Source organism: Heterocephalus glaber, unplaced genomic scaffold, assembly GCF_053883595.1.
Source record: "Heterocephalus glaber isolate CG9 unplaced genomic scaffold, H.glaber_assembly_v1.0 deba00001509, whole genome shotgun sequence".
NCBI lineage: Eukaryota > Metazoa > Chordata > Mammalia > Rodentia > Bathyergidae > Heterocephalus > Heterocephalus glaber.
This window is the reverse complement of record NW_028258325.1, coordinates 32043495-32062124: the sequence shown is the minus strand read 5'-3', so window position 1 is coordinate 32062124 and position 18630 is coordinate 32043495. Positions and strand designations below refer to the sequence as shown.

Here is an 18630-nt window from a genome sequence, read left to right as displayed (position 1 = left end):
CCATAATGGGTAGCTGAGGACCTCACTTTACAGGGATGTTTTATAGAGTAGAACCCACATGGGTACAACGTGGATTATAGCTATCATTAACCAATATGTTTACAAGTATAGTTGCTTAGGTAATAGTGATCCAATGGGGAAACAAATCATGTAACAAGTGTGCATGGAAAGAACAAAGACATTTCCTAGGAAATGATGGGTCCAGAGGTCTTGGTTACCCACCAGGGTGACTGATGTCGATCTAGATTTCATTAGGCTCAGTGTTTGTCTTTTGAACAGGCCTGGTTGTGTGTGCAGGCCTGGTTGTTTTGTCTTTATCTTGAAGCCTGGTCTCCAACAGATATGTCTCCAGCCGCAGTTGTGATGTGTTTTTACTTTTGTCCTGACTCTCGAGGGCCTGGCCATATCTGACTGCCTATAATATATCTGCCTAACTTAGCTGTCTATAATAAAAGAAGTCACTTTTGGAGTAAAACCCCATGCTGTATTTGCAGTTTACAATAGCCATGGGCTTTTTTGGGGGCTAGTACTGCTGGCCCAGTCCACTGATTTTCCCTGGAGCTCCCAACCCTGGGGGCTTACCTTGTGTCTGGGAAGACAGGTTCTCCTTCTTGGGAACTGTGGTAAGGGTCCAAACTGGTTTGTTTATTTCTGTGCATTGTGGAGGATTTCTCCAACTTCTCTGTAGCTTCTGATTTTCCTTTTATTTCTCCTCTGACCCCAAGAGATCTACTTCTTTTTCCTTTTACTAAGTTTATTTTTCAGGTGATGGATTCTGGGTCTTGGAGAGGCTGAATTTTACTTCTGAATGCTACTCGGTCAGTTTGGTTCCTCTTATGTTTTTAAAATCTACTTTTCGGGGCCGGGGATTTAGCTCAGTGGTTCCTTCGCCTGCCTCACAAGCGTAAGGTCCCAAGTTCAATCCCTGGTACAAAAAAAAAAGAAACTTTGGGCCAGGGATTTAGCTCAGTGGTTTCGCTGCCAGCTGTGCAAGCACAAGGACCCGAGTTCAATCCCCGGTACCAAAAAAAAAAATAAAAAAAAAAAATCTACTTTCCATTTTAGACAATTGTATCTTTGATAAAAATATTATTTTATTCTAAAAAAAATAATGTTATTTTTCAGCCTCACTGATTTTATATAATTTAAAAAGATTCATTTAAATTAGTGGACACTGTAAATAGTATGGTGTTTTAAATAAATGAAAGTGTGTTTCTTGCACATGCTTAGCAAAACTAGTGGTCCTTAGGGAACTTGAGCAGTTAAGAATGATTTGTAATCCCATAATTATATGAACAAATAACTCTCCTGATAGTGCTTGAGGGTGCTTGAAAAGTTTACTGTTGGAATAACGTAGAAGGTTTGATTTTAAAAAGTTGGGAAGTCAGTGGGACAGTGTGAGAGGAGCAGAAGCCACTCTTGTGTGGCATGGGGCTGGGTCATAGTTCTTAATAGTGGCTGCACACTAGAATTCCCTGGTCTGGCTGGGATTGACATCCCAAGATGTCATGTATGGTGCACTGCCAGTCATCTTTGTATTTTGGAATTCTTCGAGTATTTCTAATGTGATGCCATGGCTGCGAATTGCTGGACTATGTAGTTGAGGTAGTAGGGTAAGAACGCTATAGCATTCTGGGTTCTGGCTGGGACTGATATCCAAAGATGTCATAGTTGTTGGATTGGGCTCACAAGAAAGATATGTGATATGCAACCTGTAATGATTTTATATATATATATATATATATATATTTTTTTTTTTTTTTACTGTGACTATTCCTTATTCTTTTTTTTTTTTTTTGTACCAGGGATCGAACTCAGGGCCTTGCGCTTGCCAGGCGGGTGTGGTGCCACTGAGTTACATCCTTGGCCCTATTTCATATTCTTTATTTAACACAGAGGAATTAATTTCCCACCATCCAATTATTGATCAAAATGTCAGTACATTTGAAAATCTGTGGTAATATTGCTAGGAAAAAGAAAATAAGACAATTTTATTAATATGCTTTGCTCGCAAATGGTTCACATGGCCACTTCAGTAAGCTCAAAGGGAATCGCAGGCAGCCTGAGTTACTGGGGTGCTGCCTGATGGCTGCATCTCTGGCAGTTATTATGACTGTGTGGAGTGTCACCGTGTATTCTGGAGCCATGTATAAATAGACTTGAAAGCTTAACTCGAAGCAATAAAGTATGAAATTTATTTAATGTAACAACAAACTTAAATTGTAAACAGTAAGTTCCCTGGCATATGTTATGCTGCAGTCATGCTGGGGTGCTCTTTATTTCCTGACCAGGTTCTGGCTTTCCCACTTCATGCTCCTGCTTTCTGTCCCTCTCCTAATCTGCCTCCACCCCATGTGAGATCTCATGAATTATTTTTGTTCTGTGTTTCAGTGTTTGTGGTACTATAAACCTTCTACTACCTTGGAGGTGGTTCACTTCAAAGACCAAGTCTACTACATATTTACATTCAACCAATTGGTGAGAGTTTATTATGTGAAAGTAGAACAGTAAAGTGCTGAGTGCTGCAAGGGATACAAAAACACCCTAGTATGTGGCCTGAAGGAACTAACATTCTCTCCCTTTCTTTGCTTTATGATCTATTGATTTTAGTCTCCTTACTGTTTTGCTCAGTGCTTTCTGATCACAAAGTTTCTGAGATACAGGAATTCTCTGTTGGATTCACTTCCCTCATCCTTCTCTGCAGCTTTGCTACTGAGTTTCTGACACAGAATCAGACAAATAAGTAGGTCAGCTTTTGCCAAACTTATTACCCAGGATTTTCCCCTCTGAAATTCTCACATAGCACAGCTATTCTTGTCACTGTACAGAGACTGCTCTTTGAATGACAACTTCTCCCTAACCTAATTGCTCCAGCTGCCACTAAGGAAGAACGACTTTCCTCCATAAAATTTACTCCAACTACATCTTTTTTGAACTCAGTTTACATTATAGATGTATAAAGATATATAACTGTACAGAAAATGGTTCTTGAAAGTTAGTTGAGTTCTTAATTTCAAGTAGAATCTTTTTACTATTTTAAAAAGTGGTGCTGAGTATGCTGGTGCACACCTGTAATCCCAGCACTTGGGAGGCCGAGGATCATAGCAAGTTTGAGGCCATCCTGGGCTACACAATGAGTTCAAGTCCAGCCTAGAATACATAGTGAGACCCTGTCTCAAAAAACAAAATGCAAACCCCCCCCCAAACCCAAAATGCAAGTGGCTATAGAATTTTTCCAAGTAGAACTTATTCAGAAAAATTGATACTAAACAATCTGGCAAATTTTAAAACATGTTGTGAGGATAATTAATATGTTGAGCATGCTGTCATTTACAATCATAATAGAATGCCATTAAGTCATCATTTGCTTGTTCAACCAAAGTCTGTTATTTTTGGGGCACAAATCTATTATATAAATATTAATTCAATAATATAAAATAGCTAAAATATAATTGTTTATTATTCACAAAGAAATGTGATCAAATGGAACTTCATCCTGGGCAAAGATCCAGGGCACTGAATTTGTTTCCTAAGCTTTCGTGATTGTGCATCTCATTAGCCCTGAGGAAGTAATTACCCAGAGTGAAGGGAAATGTAGGGGGGCAGGTCTAGTCACGATGGTTGTACCCACACCAATCAGCGCTGCCTTTCTTCAGGATTTCCAAGATGCCAGCATGGCTCAGGCCCGGAAGATACAAAACAAACACGGTACTTTTGTAGGTCTTTAGAGTGAGGACAGAGGTGAGTGAAGGAGTTGGTGAATTCTTAGAAATCTACAGAAGTTTCTGAGATCGAGGAGAAAAATGCCAAAAGTAGGATTTAATTTTTTCATGGCATTAAAAAAACTCCAGCTACAAAATATAATAAAAATATTACTTGAGGAGTTATAATCCAGTCACAATAAAATGATTGTTTTATTGAATGTGTTTCTTAGTTAAGAGTTAAGGTTATTATCAATAATCTGGAGTGTATGAAAAGATATTTTTTCTGACTTTCACCAAACATTTATAGAATGCCTGTTATGAACCAAGCACAGGGGAAGAACTCTCAATCGAACTTCTCCCTCATGTTTATCACTGTTTCTCATTCTCTTCTAATATGGAAAAGAAGATCTAAAGAGCTTTTTCACTGGATATTCAAAATTCATTTATTTGCAAATATACTAAAAAAAATCCTGTTTGGGATGCATATTAATCCAGAATTTTAATTCTAGTGATGCTTATTATTACAATGTTTGAAAAATAATTTATGTATCTAATAGTTTTTAAAACTTGTGGTAAAGTATACATAAAATTATTTACCATTAGTGACATTAGTGGTTTCGCCAAGTGAAACCATTATCAGTAACTAGTTCTAGAAGAGTTTCATCATCCCAAAAGAAAACACCTTACTTAGCAAGACATCACTTTTTACTCCACCTTCTTTTCACTCTCGAACCATCGTTAATCTGGTTTCTGGATGGATTTACCCATTTTGGATATTTCATATAAAAGGAATCATACAATATGTGACCTTTTATATCTTGCTTCTCTCAGAATAATATGCTCAAGGGTCATCCATTTAGTAGCATGCATCAGTACTTCATTTCTGTTTATGGCCAAATAAATTCCATTGTATTTACTTTATCTATTCATCCTGATGGACATCCGGGTTGTTTCCACCTTTTAACTGTTGTGCCTAGTGCTGTTATGAATAGCTATGCACATGTTTTTGTCTAAACATGTGTTTTCTGTTCTTTTCAGTATATAGCCAGGAGTGGAATTGCTGGGTCATGTGGTAATTTTATGCTTAACTTAATGAGTTACTGCCAAACTGTTTGCCACAGCGGCTGTACCATTTTACATTCCTGCAATGAAAGTTCCAATTTCTCCACATGCTCTGCAAAACTTAGTTTTAAAAATTATAGCCATTCTAGTGCATGTGAAGTGGTGTTGCATTGTAGTGTAGATTTGCATAGACTGATGATGAACATCTTTCATGTGCTTATTGGCCATTTATATATCTTCTTTGGAGAAATGTTTAAGTCTTTTGTCCATTTTAACATTGTTTCTTTTCGTTGTTGAACATAGGAGTACCTTTTATAGTCTGGATACTATAGTCCCTTATCAGATATATGATGCAAATATTTTCTTCTATTGTGTGAGTTGTCTTCCACTTTTTTGATAGTGTCCTTTGATACACAGATGCTTTTAATTGTGATTAAGTTGTTTATTTTTCTCTCTTGTTCCTTGTGGCTTTGGTGCCGTATCTGAGAAACTACTGCTAACTCCAAGGTCATGAAGATTTATGCTTGTATTCAGAGTGCTATAGCTTATATCTAGATGATCCCCCATAGCCTCATGCACTCAAGGGTGGGAATTTTGAGAGGTGACTGGCTCATGGGTGTGTGATACTGGATTAGTCCACTGGTGGATTTATAGCTGGGTGTAATGTTGGGAGGTGCAGCCTGCTGGGAAGAGGTGGGTCACTGTGGGCATGAGTTGGACTGGTCTATATCCCTCCTTCTCCCTTGGTCTCAACCCTGCTTCCTGCCTGCCTTGCCATAGCTCTTTCTCCTTTGCCATGCCCTTTCTCCATGCCACCCTTCCTTGGAGCCAGTTGACTATGGACTGAAACCTCTACAAACTGAGCTAAAATAAGTCTCTCCTTCTTTAACTTGTAAGTGTCAGGTATTTTGTCCCAGCAATGAGAAAATAAGAGATTTTGGTACCTGAGAAATGGGGTCATTTCTGTGACATTATCTAGCCTTGTGGTTCAGGAGCTTTTGGAACTGGCTTTTTGAATTTGGAAAAGTTTGGAGATGCGGCTGGAGAAGGAGTCCTAGAATGCCAGAAGCCGAGCTTGCTGGAAGATTCTGGTCTGGGCTCAGGAGACCATAATGCTGACATAAATGCAGCTGATAAGACCAGGCTCAGAAGATGTCACTTGGGAAGAAGCACTCCAATGGCAGCTGGACTCCTGGCCATGTGTTATTCTTCAGTGGAAAATGTGTCTGCATTTTGCTCTTGTCCTGAGACTTTGATGGAGACTGAGATTAAGGGCAGTGGCATGGCTACTGTTGAGGCCTTTAACCAGCTGTACCTTGAAAATAAGGTTTTGAGTTTGGCCAGAAAGAAAGCTCTAGTAAAGTTGTGGTCTCCAAAGACAAAGCAGTGGAGAACTTGGTTGTTGAAAAGATTAGCATTAAAAAACCAAGTATTTTGGAACAGGGGACTAGAAAACATGGCTTGAGACTATCACAAGAACTAGCAGGGCTCCATCCTTTGCATCCTCAAAATTGTACAGGTAAAAGACTTTGCTTTGAGAGTCCCAGGGCATGTTCCAGAATGGCAGTGACCTAGGGAATTTGTTCCTGGGGATTGGGTTCATAGCACTCAGCAATCCAGGCACTTGACCACTACAGCCAAGAAAGAAAGGGTATTAGATTTTGTTAAATGTTTCTTCTCAGTTGAAATATTTCTGCTCTTTTATTCTATTATCTGTGTTGTACGATTAGTTTTTCTATGTTGAATCATCTCTGTATTTCTGGGATCCCACTTGGTCATGGTGTATAGTCCTTTTAATATGCTGTTGGATTTGACTTGGTAGTATTTGGTAAATCTTTTGTATCTATATTCATAAGTTATATTAGTCTGTACTTTTCTTGTGATGTCCTTGTCTTAGTTTTAGTATTAAGGTAAGGCTGGTCCTATATAATGAGTTACAAAATGTTTCCTCCTCTTTCATATTTTGGACTGATTTAGGAGGGGTGTTAATTTCTTATCTGTTTGGTAGACTCATCAGTGAATCTAATCCTGGACTTATTTGTTTATATCTAATTACTGATTCCATTTCTTGTTATAGGTCTGTTCAGATTTTTATTTCTTCTTGAGTCAGTTTTGGTAATTTGTATGTTTCTAAGAATTTGTCTATTTCACCTAAGTTATTGGCAATAATTTGTTGGCAATAATGCTTATTTTTAACCAATAGATTTTTTTGTAGTTTAGTATGATGTGATGCAAGATATCTAATATTTGTAAAATTTGAAATGTATGTTATATTTCATTGTGTTTACTTTTCTAAAGCAAAGTGCATATAAAACTATGTAAGATATTTAAACAAAAATTTCTCCAAATACTATGGAAGCAAAATTTTCTGATGGGATGTGACTATTGCATATTTTAAAAATTTTATTTTATGTTTTTTTGAGACAGGGTCTCTCTATGTAGTTCAGGCTGACCTCAAACTCACTATATAGCCTAGGCTGGTCTTGAACTCCTGGTGATCCTCCTGCTTCAGCCTCCCTAGTGCTGAGACTACAGGCGTACGCCACTATGCCTGGCGACTATTATATGTTTTATCATTAAAGGGCATAAAGACTCTTAATTTTTCTTTTTTACTGAAATAAATGATTCCTTAATAAAACAAAACCTCTCTTTCTACCTGGGGACAGGAGTGGTAAGAGTGAACATTCCTGAGTCAGACTACCTGCCTCTGAACTGGTCTGCAACTTCCTGGCTGTTAATCTCTGTTCCCCAGTTTTATTTTCCGTAATATAAAAGGAATAATAATAGAATCTACCTCAGAAGAGGTAGATTGTTGTGAGAATTAAGTACACTAATGCATACAAAAACTTGGTTCCTGTTCCTAGTAAGCCTTCAGTAATTATTAGCAAATGTTATTTTTATGAAGTGGTTATTAATCGTGGGGTTAAAATAAAGACCACCTGGACATCTTGATGGATAGGGTAATAGTAAATGCCAAGGCAGCAATGTATAAGAAAAAGCCACATTTTTTTTTTTTGAAATTTATAAAACCTTGGACTGGAAGAGAAATGAAAACCTTGGCAAAAGCTGTCACTTGAAAAGAAATGGGTTTCTTGAGAGTAGGTGCTATTGCCTGTTACAAAACTGCACTAGAGAGGCCCTTTATCAAGGAGAAAATCCCATAAAGGAAAGTACTCCTTGGAGAGGAGAACCAGTTCCTTTACTTTAACATGAGTCTGTTCTCCACTGTGAGGCACAGGGAAATACAGTGGATAAGGAGCGTTCCAAGGAACAAACACAGATTTTAGCTCCTAAAGGAGGTGACAATGTATTGAAGATTCTGTTACTGAAATTTTTATTTCATTTCTTACACCTTTCCTCTTACTTCCTTTCCTCTTACTTCAGCACAGCTCATTTCTCCTTGTCAGGAAAACAACTGAATTCATATTCTTAATAAAATGGACATATGAAATATTAATACATGGAGAAATCACTATCACCATTCTTAGTGACTATACCCATAACTATAGGATTTGTTTTAGGAACAGAAGTACTCTCTTGGGCTCCAAGGTAGAAACATTTCATGTGCATTTAAAATCACTTCATAAAAAAAAAGATTTAAAAAGATTTTTAGAGAGCATCTAAAAGTTACCTAATATAAAATATCAAAACATTCACCATAACACCATATTTTAAAAGATGGTAATTTAGTTTATATTCATTTTATAATTAAGATATAAGTTAATGAGTTATACCATAAAGGAATTTTCACAAAATGTTACTGCCCAGTGCATGATTTGGAAAGATTTGACAATTAATTGAAGAGTATTAACATTCACATATGTAATTAGAGTTTACAAATGTACAAAACTTTAGGTAACAAACACTTTAAACTCATTTTTCAAACATTCAATTAGACCATTCCCCCAAAACTGTCTGATTATAAAGAAGCACTGTGGAAACCATAAAAAACAAGGCAGGGGAGGCAAACAGACTTGAGAACGCAAATGACTATCTAAACAATTTTGTCAATCGTAACAGACAAAAAAATCAAAATAGCTTCAGTAATAGAAAAGCAAACAAATTCATATAATTAACCAGGTGAACATTATAAAATAAATGAAATTTATTTTCTCTACATAAATTTGCAAATCTTAAATTTAATGTAAAACATCATGTTTCAATTTTAGTTGAATAGTATACATGTAGTTCTTGGTGATTCTTAGATGTAATGGAATGAACATTTAAATAGGCCCCAAAGATCACATCAAGTGTTTATTTGGTCACTGTTGTTTTAATGCTTTAGTGTTCTTCATTTACTGGACTAAGCCAATTTTAGAAATAAAATCCACAACCAAAGCATATGCAATATAGCTTTTTCTGAAAAATTAAATAGTGTATCTTTATTATCATTAAAATAGTGATTGTGATTAAACAAAAATTACTGCAATTCATGTGTAGTAAACTTACAGATCAGTATTTTAAGCTTTATATGATATGTTTGCACTGTAATAAAATAAGTCTGGGTAGGTAGTGGGAGTAAAATGTGCTTGACTGTGAATAAAATAAATTCCTAGTTAGTAATGGATTATGTTTTGACCAGTGGATTTGCCCTCATATTTTATATCAGAAACATGTTCACAATTTACCAGCTGTAGTCCTGATTTATTAAGGAATGAAAGTATTTGATCCTGGTCCATCTACTCCTTCCTCCCTTGGTTTAACATATTCACTTTAAGATGAGGCACTTTGTGCCCAGGAATGTGGGATGCCATGTCTGCTAAAAATTTATCCACTGATAGTAGAACATCTGTACTAAATTAATAAAGAATGAGGGTATCTTCACTTAGAAAACAATGCATATAAATGTAAAATTATAATTTTACAGTCACAACACAAGTTCCAGCTCTTCCTAGGCACAGTGGAGCAACCTAAAAAGAAACAAAGAGAAATACATGTTGGACTTGGGTTAAAATGTCAACTAAAATGTAACTATACCCATTGGTGAAATATTGAAATATTTTGTAACTTGTTGACAAGGACCTGCTCCTCTTACCAGCTGCCCCAGCCCTACTGGTGTGGTCCCTTATCTAACCCCTACTCTTGATGTCAAAGTTGTTTTGTGTATATTATATAGAATCAACTCCTCTTTAAAAGTGATTCTTTTTTTTGGGCTGGGGATTTAGCTCAGTGGTTCCGCCACCTGCCTCAAAAGTGGAAAGTCCCGAGTTCAATTCCCAGTACCAAAAAACAAAACAAAACAAAAAGTGATTCTTTTTTTTTTTTTGGTACATAGGATCGAACTTGGGACCTTGCGCTTGTGAAGCAGGTGGCGGAACCACTGAGCTAAATCCCCGGCCCTAAAAAAGTGATTTTTTTTAATGGCTCAGGAATTTACATAAAACACAAACTTTTGGGCTGGGGATTTAGCTCAGTGGTGCGGGCGCCTGCCTCGCAAGCGTAAGGTCCCGAGTCTGATCCCCACTACAAAAAAAATAAATAAATAAAATAAAACATAAACTTTTGGCCAAAATGATGCATAATATGAATATTAAAAAACACTTAAAGAGCCGGGGATTTAGCTCAGTGGTTCTGCCGTCTGCCTCGCAAGGGCAAGGACCCAAGTTCGATCCCGGGTACCAAAAACAAAAACAAAAACAAAAACACTTAAAGTAACTTTATGACTACTATGAAGAAACTGTCAAGTATTATGTAGAGGGGGTCTCTAACAGCCATGGCATCTTAGAGAATGCACACAAAGAACTGCATGCCTAGGGAATCTCAAATAAATCCTCCATGTGTATGGCTGAAATGGTAATCCCATTCTACTGCTTTTCAGCAGAGCAAATAAAAAATAAATACCAGTCATTCAACTCCCTAGGAGTAGAAACTAACCCAACGAACAAGCTCTCTGACTGTGAGATGGGGTGACGGGTGTTAGAGACACGAACATCATTTTATGGGTGTGTAGCAAGTCTTAAATTTTACACTTACTGTCTTTTAAAAAATATATCCTAGACATCAGACAATTCATAGTTGAAATGTGTGGACAAGAATAGTTTTTGAAGGAGTATTCTGAACACAGTTAAGAATTTGTGTATTTGACCAGAGAAAGTTAAAAGTTAGAGGTGGAGGTGACTAATGCAAAATACTAAGAAAGTCTGTTTTGTTCTTATGAGTATTAAGGTATGTAACAAAGTGTTTCTATCAAATCTACAATACCAAAATAACTTCCTCATCAGTTTTGACCCAATCTCTAACCCCTTCACCAATGAGTGAATTTTAAGAACAGATCTGGCTTCAACTGTGGAATTCTCAGTTGTTTCCCACTGAATCAGTTATTTGATCATTGTTACATGTCCACGAAAAATCAAGTTAGCTATTTTAAAACCATATCTATTTATAGTATTATAGAAATAATAACTTCTACTTAAATAATTTAAATAAAAATGTTAGTTTGTAATTAGCAACTTTTCTCAAAGTACCCAAGTTTCTGCACTAGGAATAGACAATATGACAACTAGCTAGAATGTTTAGAGAATCTATTAAATGCAGTGCAGTCATGCTTGTGGTCAAGGCTGGTAGCAGGAGTGGGTGGTAGCTTAAGAATTTGTAATCTCATTTCAGCCTCATTTATTAGAACACTGAAAGGAAAACATTTATTTTTCAGATACTATGGTTATAAGTCAATTCTTTAAAATAGTAATTAGAGGTGGCATGTAAACAAAATAGCTGTACAGTCAAAGATTACTGATTTTGATACTGAGTGATTCAGCACAAAGTATGAATTATCTGTAAAAACAAGCCTCAAATACTAGCCAATGGAGTTTCTAATAACTGGCGTAATGGCTTAAATCAAATAATTGCAGAAAAAGGTATTCTTTTACTTCTTTTTGGGCTCCTTGACTGTCATTCACACTTCTGGGAGGCTGATGCTAGGCAATCACGTAATTTCTAAGGAAATCCTGTGGCTCTAGTTCATATCCTCAATCTTATCCCTTACACCCTCTACCAAGTGATGCCACTTAATTAAGAAATAAGATCAAGGTCACCAAATTGAAGTCCTTTTTTGTATCCTTCACTTCACTTAACAACTCTGTGCACCTTTCCATACTCAGAGTGTCATCTTTTCCTCAAACCTGGGAGAAAGTCTGAGCAGGTAAGGATGATGACCAGTCTTTGATCTCAATTCTGTTTCCCAGCTTGCTTTCAGGAACACGCTCTTTGGTTTTGCTTGTTCTTTCTAGCATCTAGAATCTCTTTCTACTCTCTTGCTATCTTTATTGTGGAAAAAAAAAATCCTACACTCAAATTGTAATTCCACTCTTTTTTTTTCTTTTCCTTTTTTGCAGTACCAGGGATCGAACTCAGAACCTTGTGCTTGTGAGGCAGGCGGTGGAACCCCTGAGCTAAATCCCTGGCCCTGTAATTCCTGTAATTTGCTACATGACCTTGAGTTAGCTATGTTCTGTGTCTTAGATTCCTCATCCTGTACAGTGCGGGGAAATAATCATACTTAATCTTATTGGGTTATGTGAAGATTAAGTAAATTCTTAAATGTAAAGTGCTTAGAAGAGAGCGTAGGACATAAAATATGCATAATATCAACTATAGACATCATCCTAAAATTGAATGCCCTCTAACTCCCACATTTTACTCTTCTCTTTACTTTTTAAACTGTGTGGTGCTTCCTGTTTCTATCACATTCTTGGTGAATGACAGATTATCTTCATTCTTCCTTCTGCTGTTGAAATACCTTCTTCCCTGTAAATATTCCATCCTGCTGACTTCTAAGAACTGCTCTAATCATTCTTGTGCTGTTTTCTTCAGAGGCTATACTCAATCCAACCAAGAAGTGTGAGTATATAAACAGTAGCTGACACAATGCAGTAGTATCCCTAGAATACATCTATATCTAAAAGTTCAAGCCTTGTGACTGAGACAATCTTGCAAATGTTTTCCCTTTTATCCAGCTTTCAATTCCGTGCACCTGACCCAACTCACCAATTGCATTACTCTCTTGGGTGAAATCTCTGCTGGCCTCTTGTTATCAAATTCTCTAGCTTCACAGGTCTCCATTCTGACCCTACCTTTCCCCTCTGAGAACTCTTCTCAAGAATGAATTCTTATAGCCAGCCATACTTCTTCAACGTGCCTTGCATTTTTCTTTCCAGGACAATTTCTTTCATGTTTTATTACATAATTTCTCCTCTCTTTCCAACCTTTTTGAACTGGATCATTTCACTAAGGCTTAGTTTAAATCCTGCTTCTTTCTCACTCAGGCCTTCCCAACAACCACTTTCTTCTTTCTCTTTGAGGAAACATTACCAATCACTATCGTATAGGTTCTCCCCTTGCACATATACATCTCGCCTACATAAGAAGTTAAATTCTGTGGCAGAAGGGATTCTCCAAAGTTTTGTTTTCTTGAAAATACTTAGTATTGTTCTATGTAAGAAAACCTTGGCTCAGTTAAATATTTACTGAGTGCCTTCTGTGTACCAGATATTGAATTAGGTATTACAAGCATAAAATTCCTTATTCTGGTCTTGTGATGATGGAAGCAAAGATCTCAAAAGATTATTCGTACAAGTGTTAGGCCATCCAGAAATATGTTTGGCAGTCAAGTTTATTACTTGTTGATGTAATTTAGGAATACCACCTTCATTAGGTTAAAACCAGAAATTTAATGTTCTCAAATATCAGTATTTAAAAATTATGCTCACATATCATATATGGCTAAATTGTTCAAGCTTTTCTAACTTTGCTTCTTCTTTTCCACAATCTCCTACCCTTTGTTATAGCCTTCCTATGATGATATCAGTTCTATCAATGCTGGAACATTTTACCAAGCTGTTGATTTCTCTTGAGTATTAACCTTTACTTCAAAGGTAATTTTGGACTTTACTTATATTATGAGAATTAAATACTGTCTCATTTTTTAATATTTATTCAGGGGATGACTTTATCGTACTTATGTGGTATAGTCAATATTGGATAAAATTGAGAGGTTCTTCTTTACAAAAGGAGTTATTTTCACAAAGAGAGTAAGTTTGGCAGTCAAAAATGAAATGCCAGGCTGGGGATTTAGCTCAGTTCCACCGTGCTTGCCTTGCAGACACAAGGTCCCAAGTTTGATCCCTGGTACCAAAAAAAATGCCATACCTGGGTCCACTCGTTTGTCTGGGGATCATAAGCCTCCACTGTATTAAGATAAGTCTGTCCATCGTACCCTCCAACGGCATACAATTTATCACCAAGTAAACAGACTCCCACTGCATCTCTGCTGATGCTCATAGATGCCACTGCAGTCCACATATCTGTTTTGGGATCATATCTGAAAAAGAATTTTAGAACTAGAGTTGATATTGTTCTTGTAATATTTTATGTAAAAACAGTTTTGTTCTTCAAGTCTTTTTTAATATCTAAATGAATAAGACGCATCTGAACATATTTAAGAGAAAAAGACAAATATTTTCCTAAAAATTTTTAACTTACCATATTATACTTTCATTTAGCAGATGTACAACACTACAATACTGACATTAAAGGAAGTGATGTAAATATAATACTAGGAACTGCTTCAAGGCTTTAGACTGCCTATTTAGAAAGTGGGGAAATTAAGCTCTATGTGAGACGATTTACAGCCTCAATCACTGCAGTTGTCCCCTTTGGGACCTTTGTCTTCTTTTTTGAGGTGTCTTAACTAGAAATGCCCATAGTTGTCTAAGAGCAAATAATTCATGCTAAGATGACCAATGCTGCTTCTGGTGTCTCTTTTGGTATCAGCTTTTCCTGGATGCAGTACTACAGGGAGCTTATAACTAACAAGGCAAAGTGCATAAAGACTTTTAGTTTTGTTTTTTTGTTTGTTTTTTGTTTTTTTGAGGAAGAGTCTCCCTTTGTAGTTCAGGCTGGCCCTAAACTCACTATGTAGCCCAGGCTGGTCTCAAACTCAAAGCGATCCTCCTGTCTCTGCCTCCCAAGTGCTGGGATTACAGGCATGCACCACCACGCCCAGCTTAAGACTTTTGTATTTCTATCCTGAAGCATAACATGTAAGAAACATAGTCTGAATTGTTTTCTCTCCAGTGTAGGTGAAATACAGGTGTAATTTGACTATTTTCTCAGAAAACAACAACCAAGCCTGCTTATTATTCCACAGGGAGTACTCATTATCATAAAAAAAAAAACTTTGATTTTAAAAAATTGTATTAGATTTTTCCTTTTATCCTTGTATCATTTACAACTTATTAAATAAGTCATGTTAATCTTAAAAAAATCCAATAATGTTCAACTTTCTCTCTGTTACTCATTAACTTCCTATTCCACTTTGAAATCCCAAATCCCTAATAATGTCTCAAGACTACATGGCCTGTTCTCATCCACTTCACCTCCTTTCCTGCTACTCTCTCCATCACTTTGTTCTCTGGCCATAATGGCTGTCTTTCAGCTTCTTGTATGAATCATATTCTTGTCTACTTTGGTATTGATTCTACCTCCAAACATGTTAACTTCTCTTCATTTCTTGAACTAGATTGAACAGGTTAGACAGGAACCTGACCTACCAACCAAATTTTCCACAGCTGTTAGGTTCTCTACCTGGCCCCAAAACTGACTTTTCTATAGTCAGTATAGATGACTTGGTTCAACTTTTAAGACTTATCATTAGTTTTTTATTTTATTATTCTACATTATTTCATTTTATATCAAAATAGGTCAGATATGTTTCTTTTTTGCTTCTTTCTTAGGTTCTCTGAATTCGTTCTCTCTGAAATTCATCAAGCTCCTTTTCTTTTATTAGGTGCAGTGTCCAATACAAAATGGGTATGGAGTAAATATTTGTCATAGGATTCAATTAATAAATTATGCAACTGAGTTTAAGGGAAAGTAGACAGTAATGATGAGAGAAGATTCCGAGTAGTCTGTTGGGATATAGAGAGAGAGATTTCTAGAGCAGACAACTCGATGTTTATGGGGCCTCCATGGAACCGTTCTGCATGTGATGGATGCTCAATAAAGAGCTGTTCATTTATCTCAAAGAGCAGAAACTTAGTATTTGTTTGTAGTGTTGCTCCTAGTTTCTTCCACAGGAAATTACCTCTCCACACAGTCTGAGAGTCTGGAAGTCAAGTTGGATGCAGGGGCATCATGTCCTCCAATAGCATACAGCAGACCATTCCAAGTTGTTACTCCGACACCACCTCTCCTTTTTGACATCTGTGCACACAGTGTCCATTTATTAGTATGAGGATCAAAGCATTCTACTGATTTGAGACAAGAGCTTCCATCACGACCACCAACTGCATAAAGTCTGTAAATAGAACAAATGAAATAAGAAACAGTGCTACTACTATGCTTAAGGCAGAAGCTATTGTTTGGGTATTTCACTAAATTTTAGGTACCACTGATTACACAGCATGCTGTCAATTTATGTGCCATTAAGAAAGATGTGCTACCAATTAGATGATGATGATGTGTGTGTGTGTGTGTGTGTGTGTGTGTGTATATAAATCACCACTGGCTATATGATATGCCGCAATTTGAGATATTAAAATGTCTTTGAATAGATAAAATAATACACTGGTATGAGCATGAACTCTTTGTTGTTTTTTTTGAGACAGGCTTTCACCATGTAGTTCAGGCTGGCCCTAAACTATTCCTCAGATAGAAGATTAACATTCAGAATATATAAAGAACTCAAAAAATTAGGTCACCTAAAATAAAATTTAAAAAATTAGAACACCCAGTCAAGAAATGGGCAAGTGAAATGAACAGACACTACTCAGAGGAAGAAATACAAAAGGCCAACAAATATATGAAAAAATGTTCAACATCTCTGGCTATTACAGAACTGCAAATTAAAACAATGCTAAGATTCCATCTTACCCCAGAAAGAATGGTAATCATCAAGAAATCAAAAAATAGCTGGGTATGGTGGTGCATGTCTAGAATCTTAGCACTCAGGAGGCTGAGGCAAGAGGATTGTTGTGAGTTTGAGGCCAACCTAAACTACATAGTGAGGCCTTGTCTCAAAAAATCAAAACAAAACAAATGCTGGGGTGTGATGAAAAAGAAACCTTCCTACAGTGTTGGTGGAAATATAAACTAGTACAACCATTATGGAAATCAATATGGAGATTTCTCAAAGAAAATCCCCTTGCTATGAACTTCCTCAAAGAACTTAAGATATCAGACTACATTGAAACATGCATACCAATATTTATAATAGCTAAATTCATACTATTCACACAATTCATAATAGCTAAATCCTGGGAGTAGCCTGTATATGTTATCATCATGAAAAGATGACTGGATAAAGGGAATGTGGTATCTACATATAACAGAATACTATTCAGATATAAAGAAGGACAAATCTGAGACATTTGTAGGAAAATGGATACACTTGGAAAATATAATGCTGATTAAATAAAGCAGACACACAAGCTTAAATACCATATGCTATTCTTCATTTGAGCAAGGCAAAGTACAAACAAGGAGAATAATAAAAGATGGATAAAAGGAGACAAGGGGATGGATCTCTTGCAAATGGGATGGAGTCCAAGAGACCAAGGATGAGGAGGAGGGGAAGAGGAAATAAGTAGAAGGATAAATCATGTACAGGAACCTAATAACCTCATGAATATATATATTATATACCATAAACATGAGCTAAGATTAGTAATATCAACAAGAATGAAAATGGGTAAGGGAAATTAAGAGGAGGAAGGATGAGGAGGGAAGGGAAAGGGATTAAAAAAAATCAAGATGTATTATGTATATGTACTCACTCCCCAAGATGATTGTAAATGCATATACTAATAAAAGTAAAAAAATTAACAAAACAAAACACTCATTATGTAGCTCAAGCTGGCCTTGAACTTGTGGTGATCCTCCTGCCTCAGCCTCTCAAGTGCTGGCAATGGATGTGTGGGCCACCATGCCCGTTCTACAGCTTGAACTCTTGAACCAGACTCTCTGGGTTTGCATACTGGTTCTACCACTTACTTTGTGATTGTGGGCAGGTCATTTAACCCCCAACTTCCTGAATTTCATCATCCATAAGCCTTATCTAATAGGATTACTGATAATCCTTGGCATGTGGTAAGCATGATAAATTCTGTCTCTGTGTTCTTTTAGAAAAATAGTAATTTTACTCTTATTATTAAAAACATGTTATTTTAAGTTTATTCAAAGTATTTCTCTATGTAATAATCAATTTGGTTTTACTGCCTTTCATTTATTATTTATTTATTTATTTGGGTACTGGGGATCAAACTCGGGTCCTTGTGTTTGCGCAGCAGGTGACGAAACCACTGAGCTAAATCCCCAGCCCCTGGTTTACTGCATTTTAAATGGAACTTACTTTCCACTGAGTACTGCCACACCTACTGTGCTCCTGGGCGTGGACATAGTGGCAACAAAATTCCACTGGCGAGCCTGTGGGTCCCATCTTTCCACCGTGTTCAGATAGCTCCAGCCATCGTGCCCTCCGACTGCATACATGGGGCCTTCCAGCACAGCCACACCTGCAAGGAGAAAAGGGGCTATGACCTAAGGTCTGCTGCTTATCTCAAAATTCACCTTTTAATTGAAGAGAAGTATAATATACCTTAAACACACAAATGTAGCCATCAAAAAAGTTTATGCTTTAGAAATCATAGTCAGATAATTAAAAATATTCGTCATTCATACATAACCCAACCAACATATTGTTTTACTCACTTGTTATATATTATGTCCCACTTGTACTGTCAGAGATTACATGTGTGTATATATGTATGATTATATAAAAATATGTATTACTGATCATATAACAGATATTAAATTATATGTGTATAAATAATATATAAATACATATAATTGCTCAAGGGGCTAGAAGAAA

General features: G+C 36.5%; 1 protein-coding gene across 9 annotated transcripts in view; it reads right to left on the bottom strand.

The window, feature by feature from the left end:
- Positions 1–2172: 2172 nt before the first annotated feature.
- Klhl5 (kelch like family member 5) overlaps positions 2173–18630 on the bottom strand; it is a 72705-nt gene continuing 56247 nt past the window's right edge. For all 9 annotated transcript variants that reach the window (XM_021246673.2, XM_021246676.2, XM_087187471.1 and 6 more), the window contains 4 exons: positions 18112–18274; positions 15847–16059; positions 13911–14082; positions 2173–9676 (listed from right to left, as the gene is read on the bottom strand). In XM_021246673.2, the coding sequence (XP_021102332.1) occupies positions 9620–9676; positions 13911–14082; positions 15847–16059; positions 18112–18274 (605 nt within the window). In that variant the 3' untranslated portion in view covers positions 2173–9619. The remainder of the gene's footprint in view (positions 9677–13910; positions 14083–15846; positions 16060–18111; positions 18275–18630) is intronic.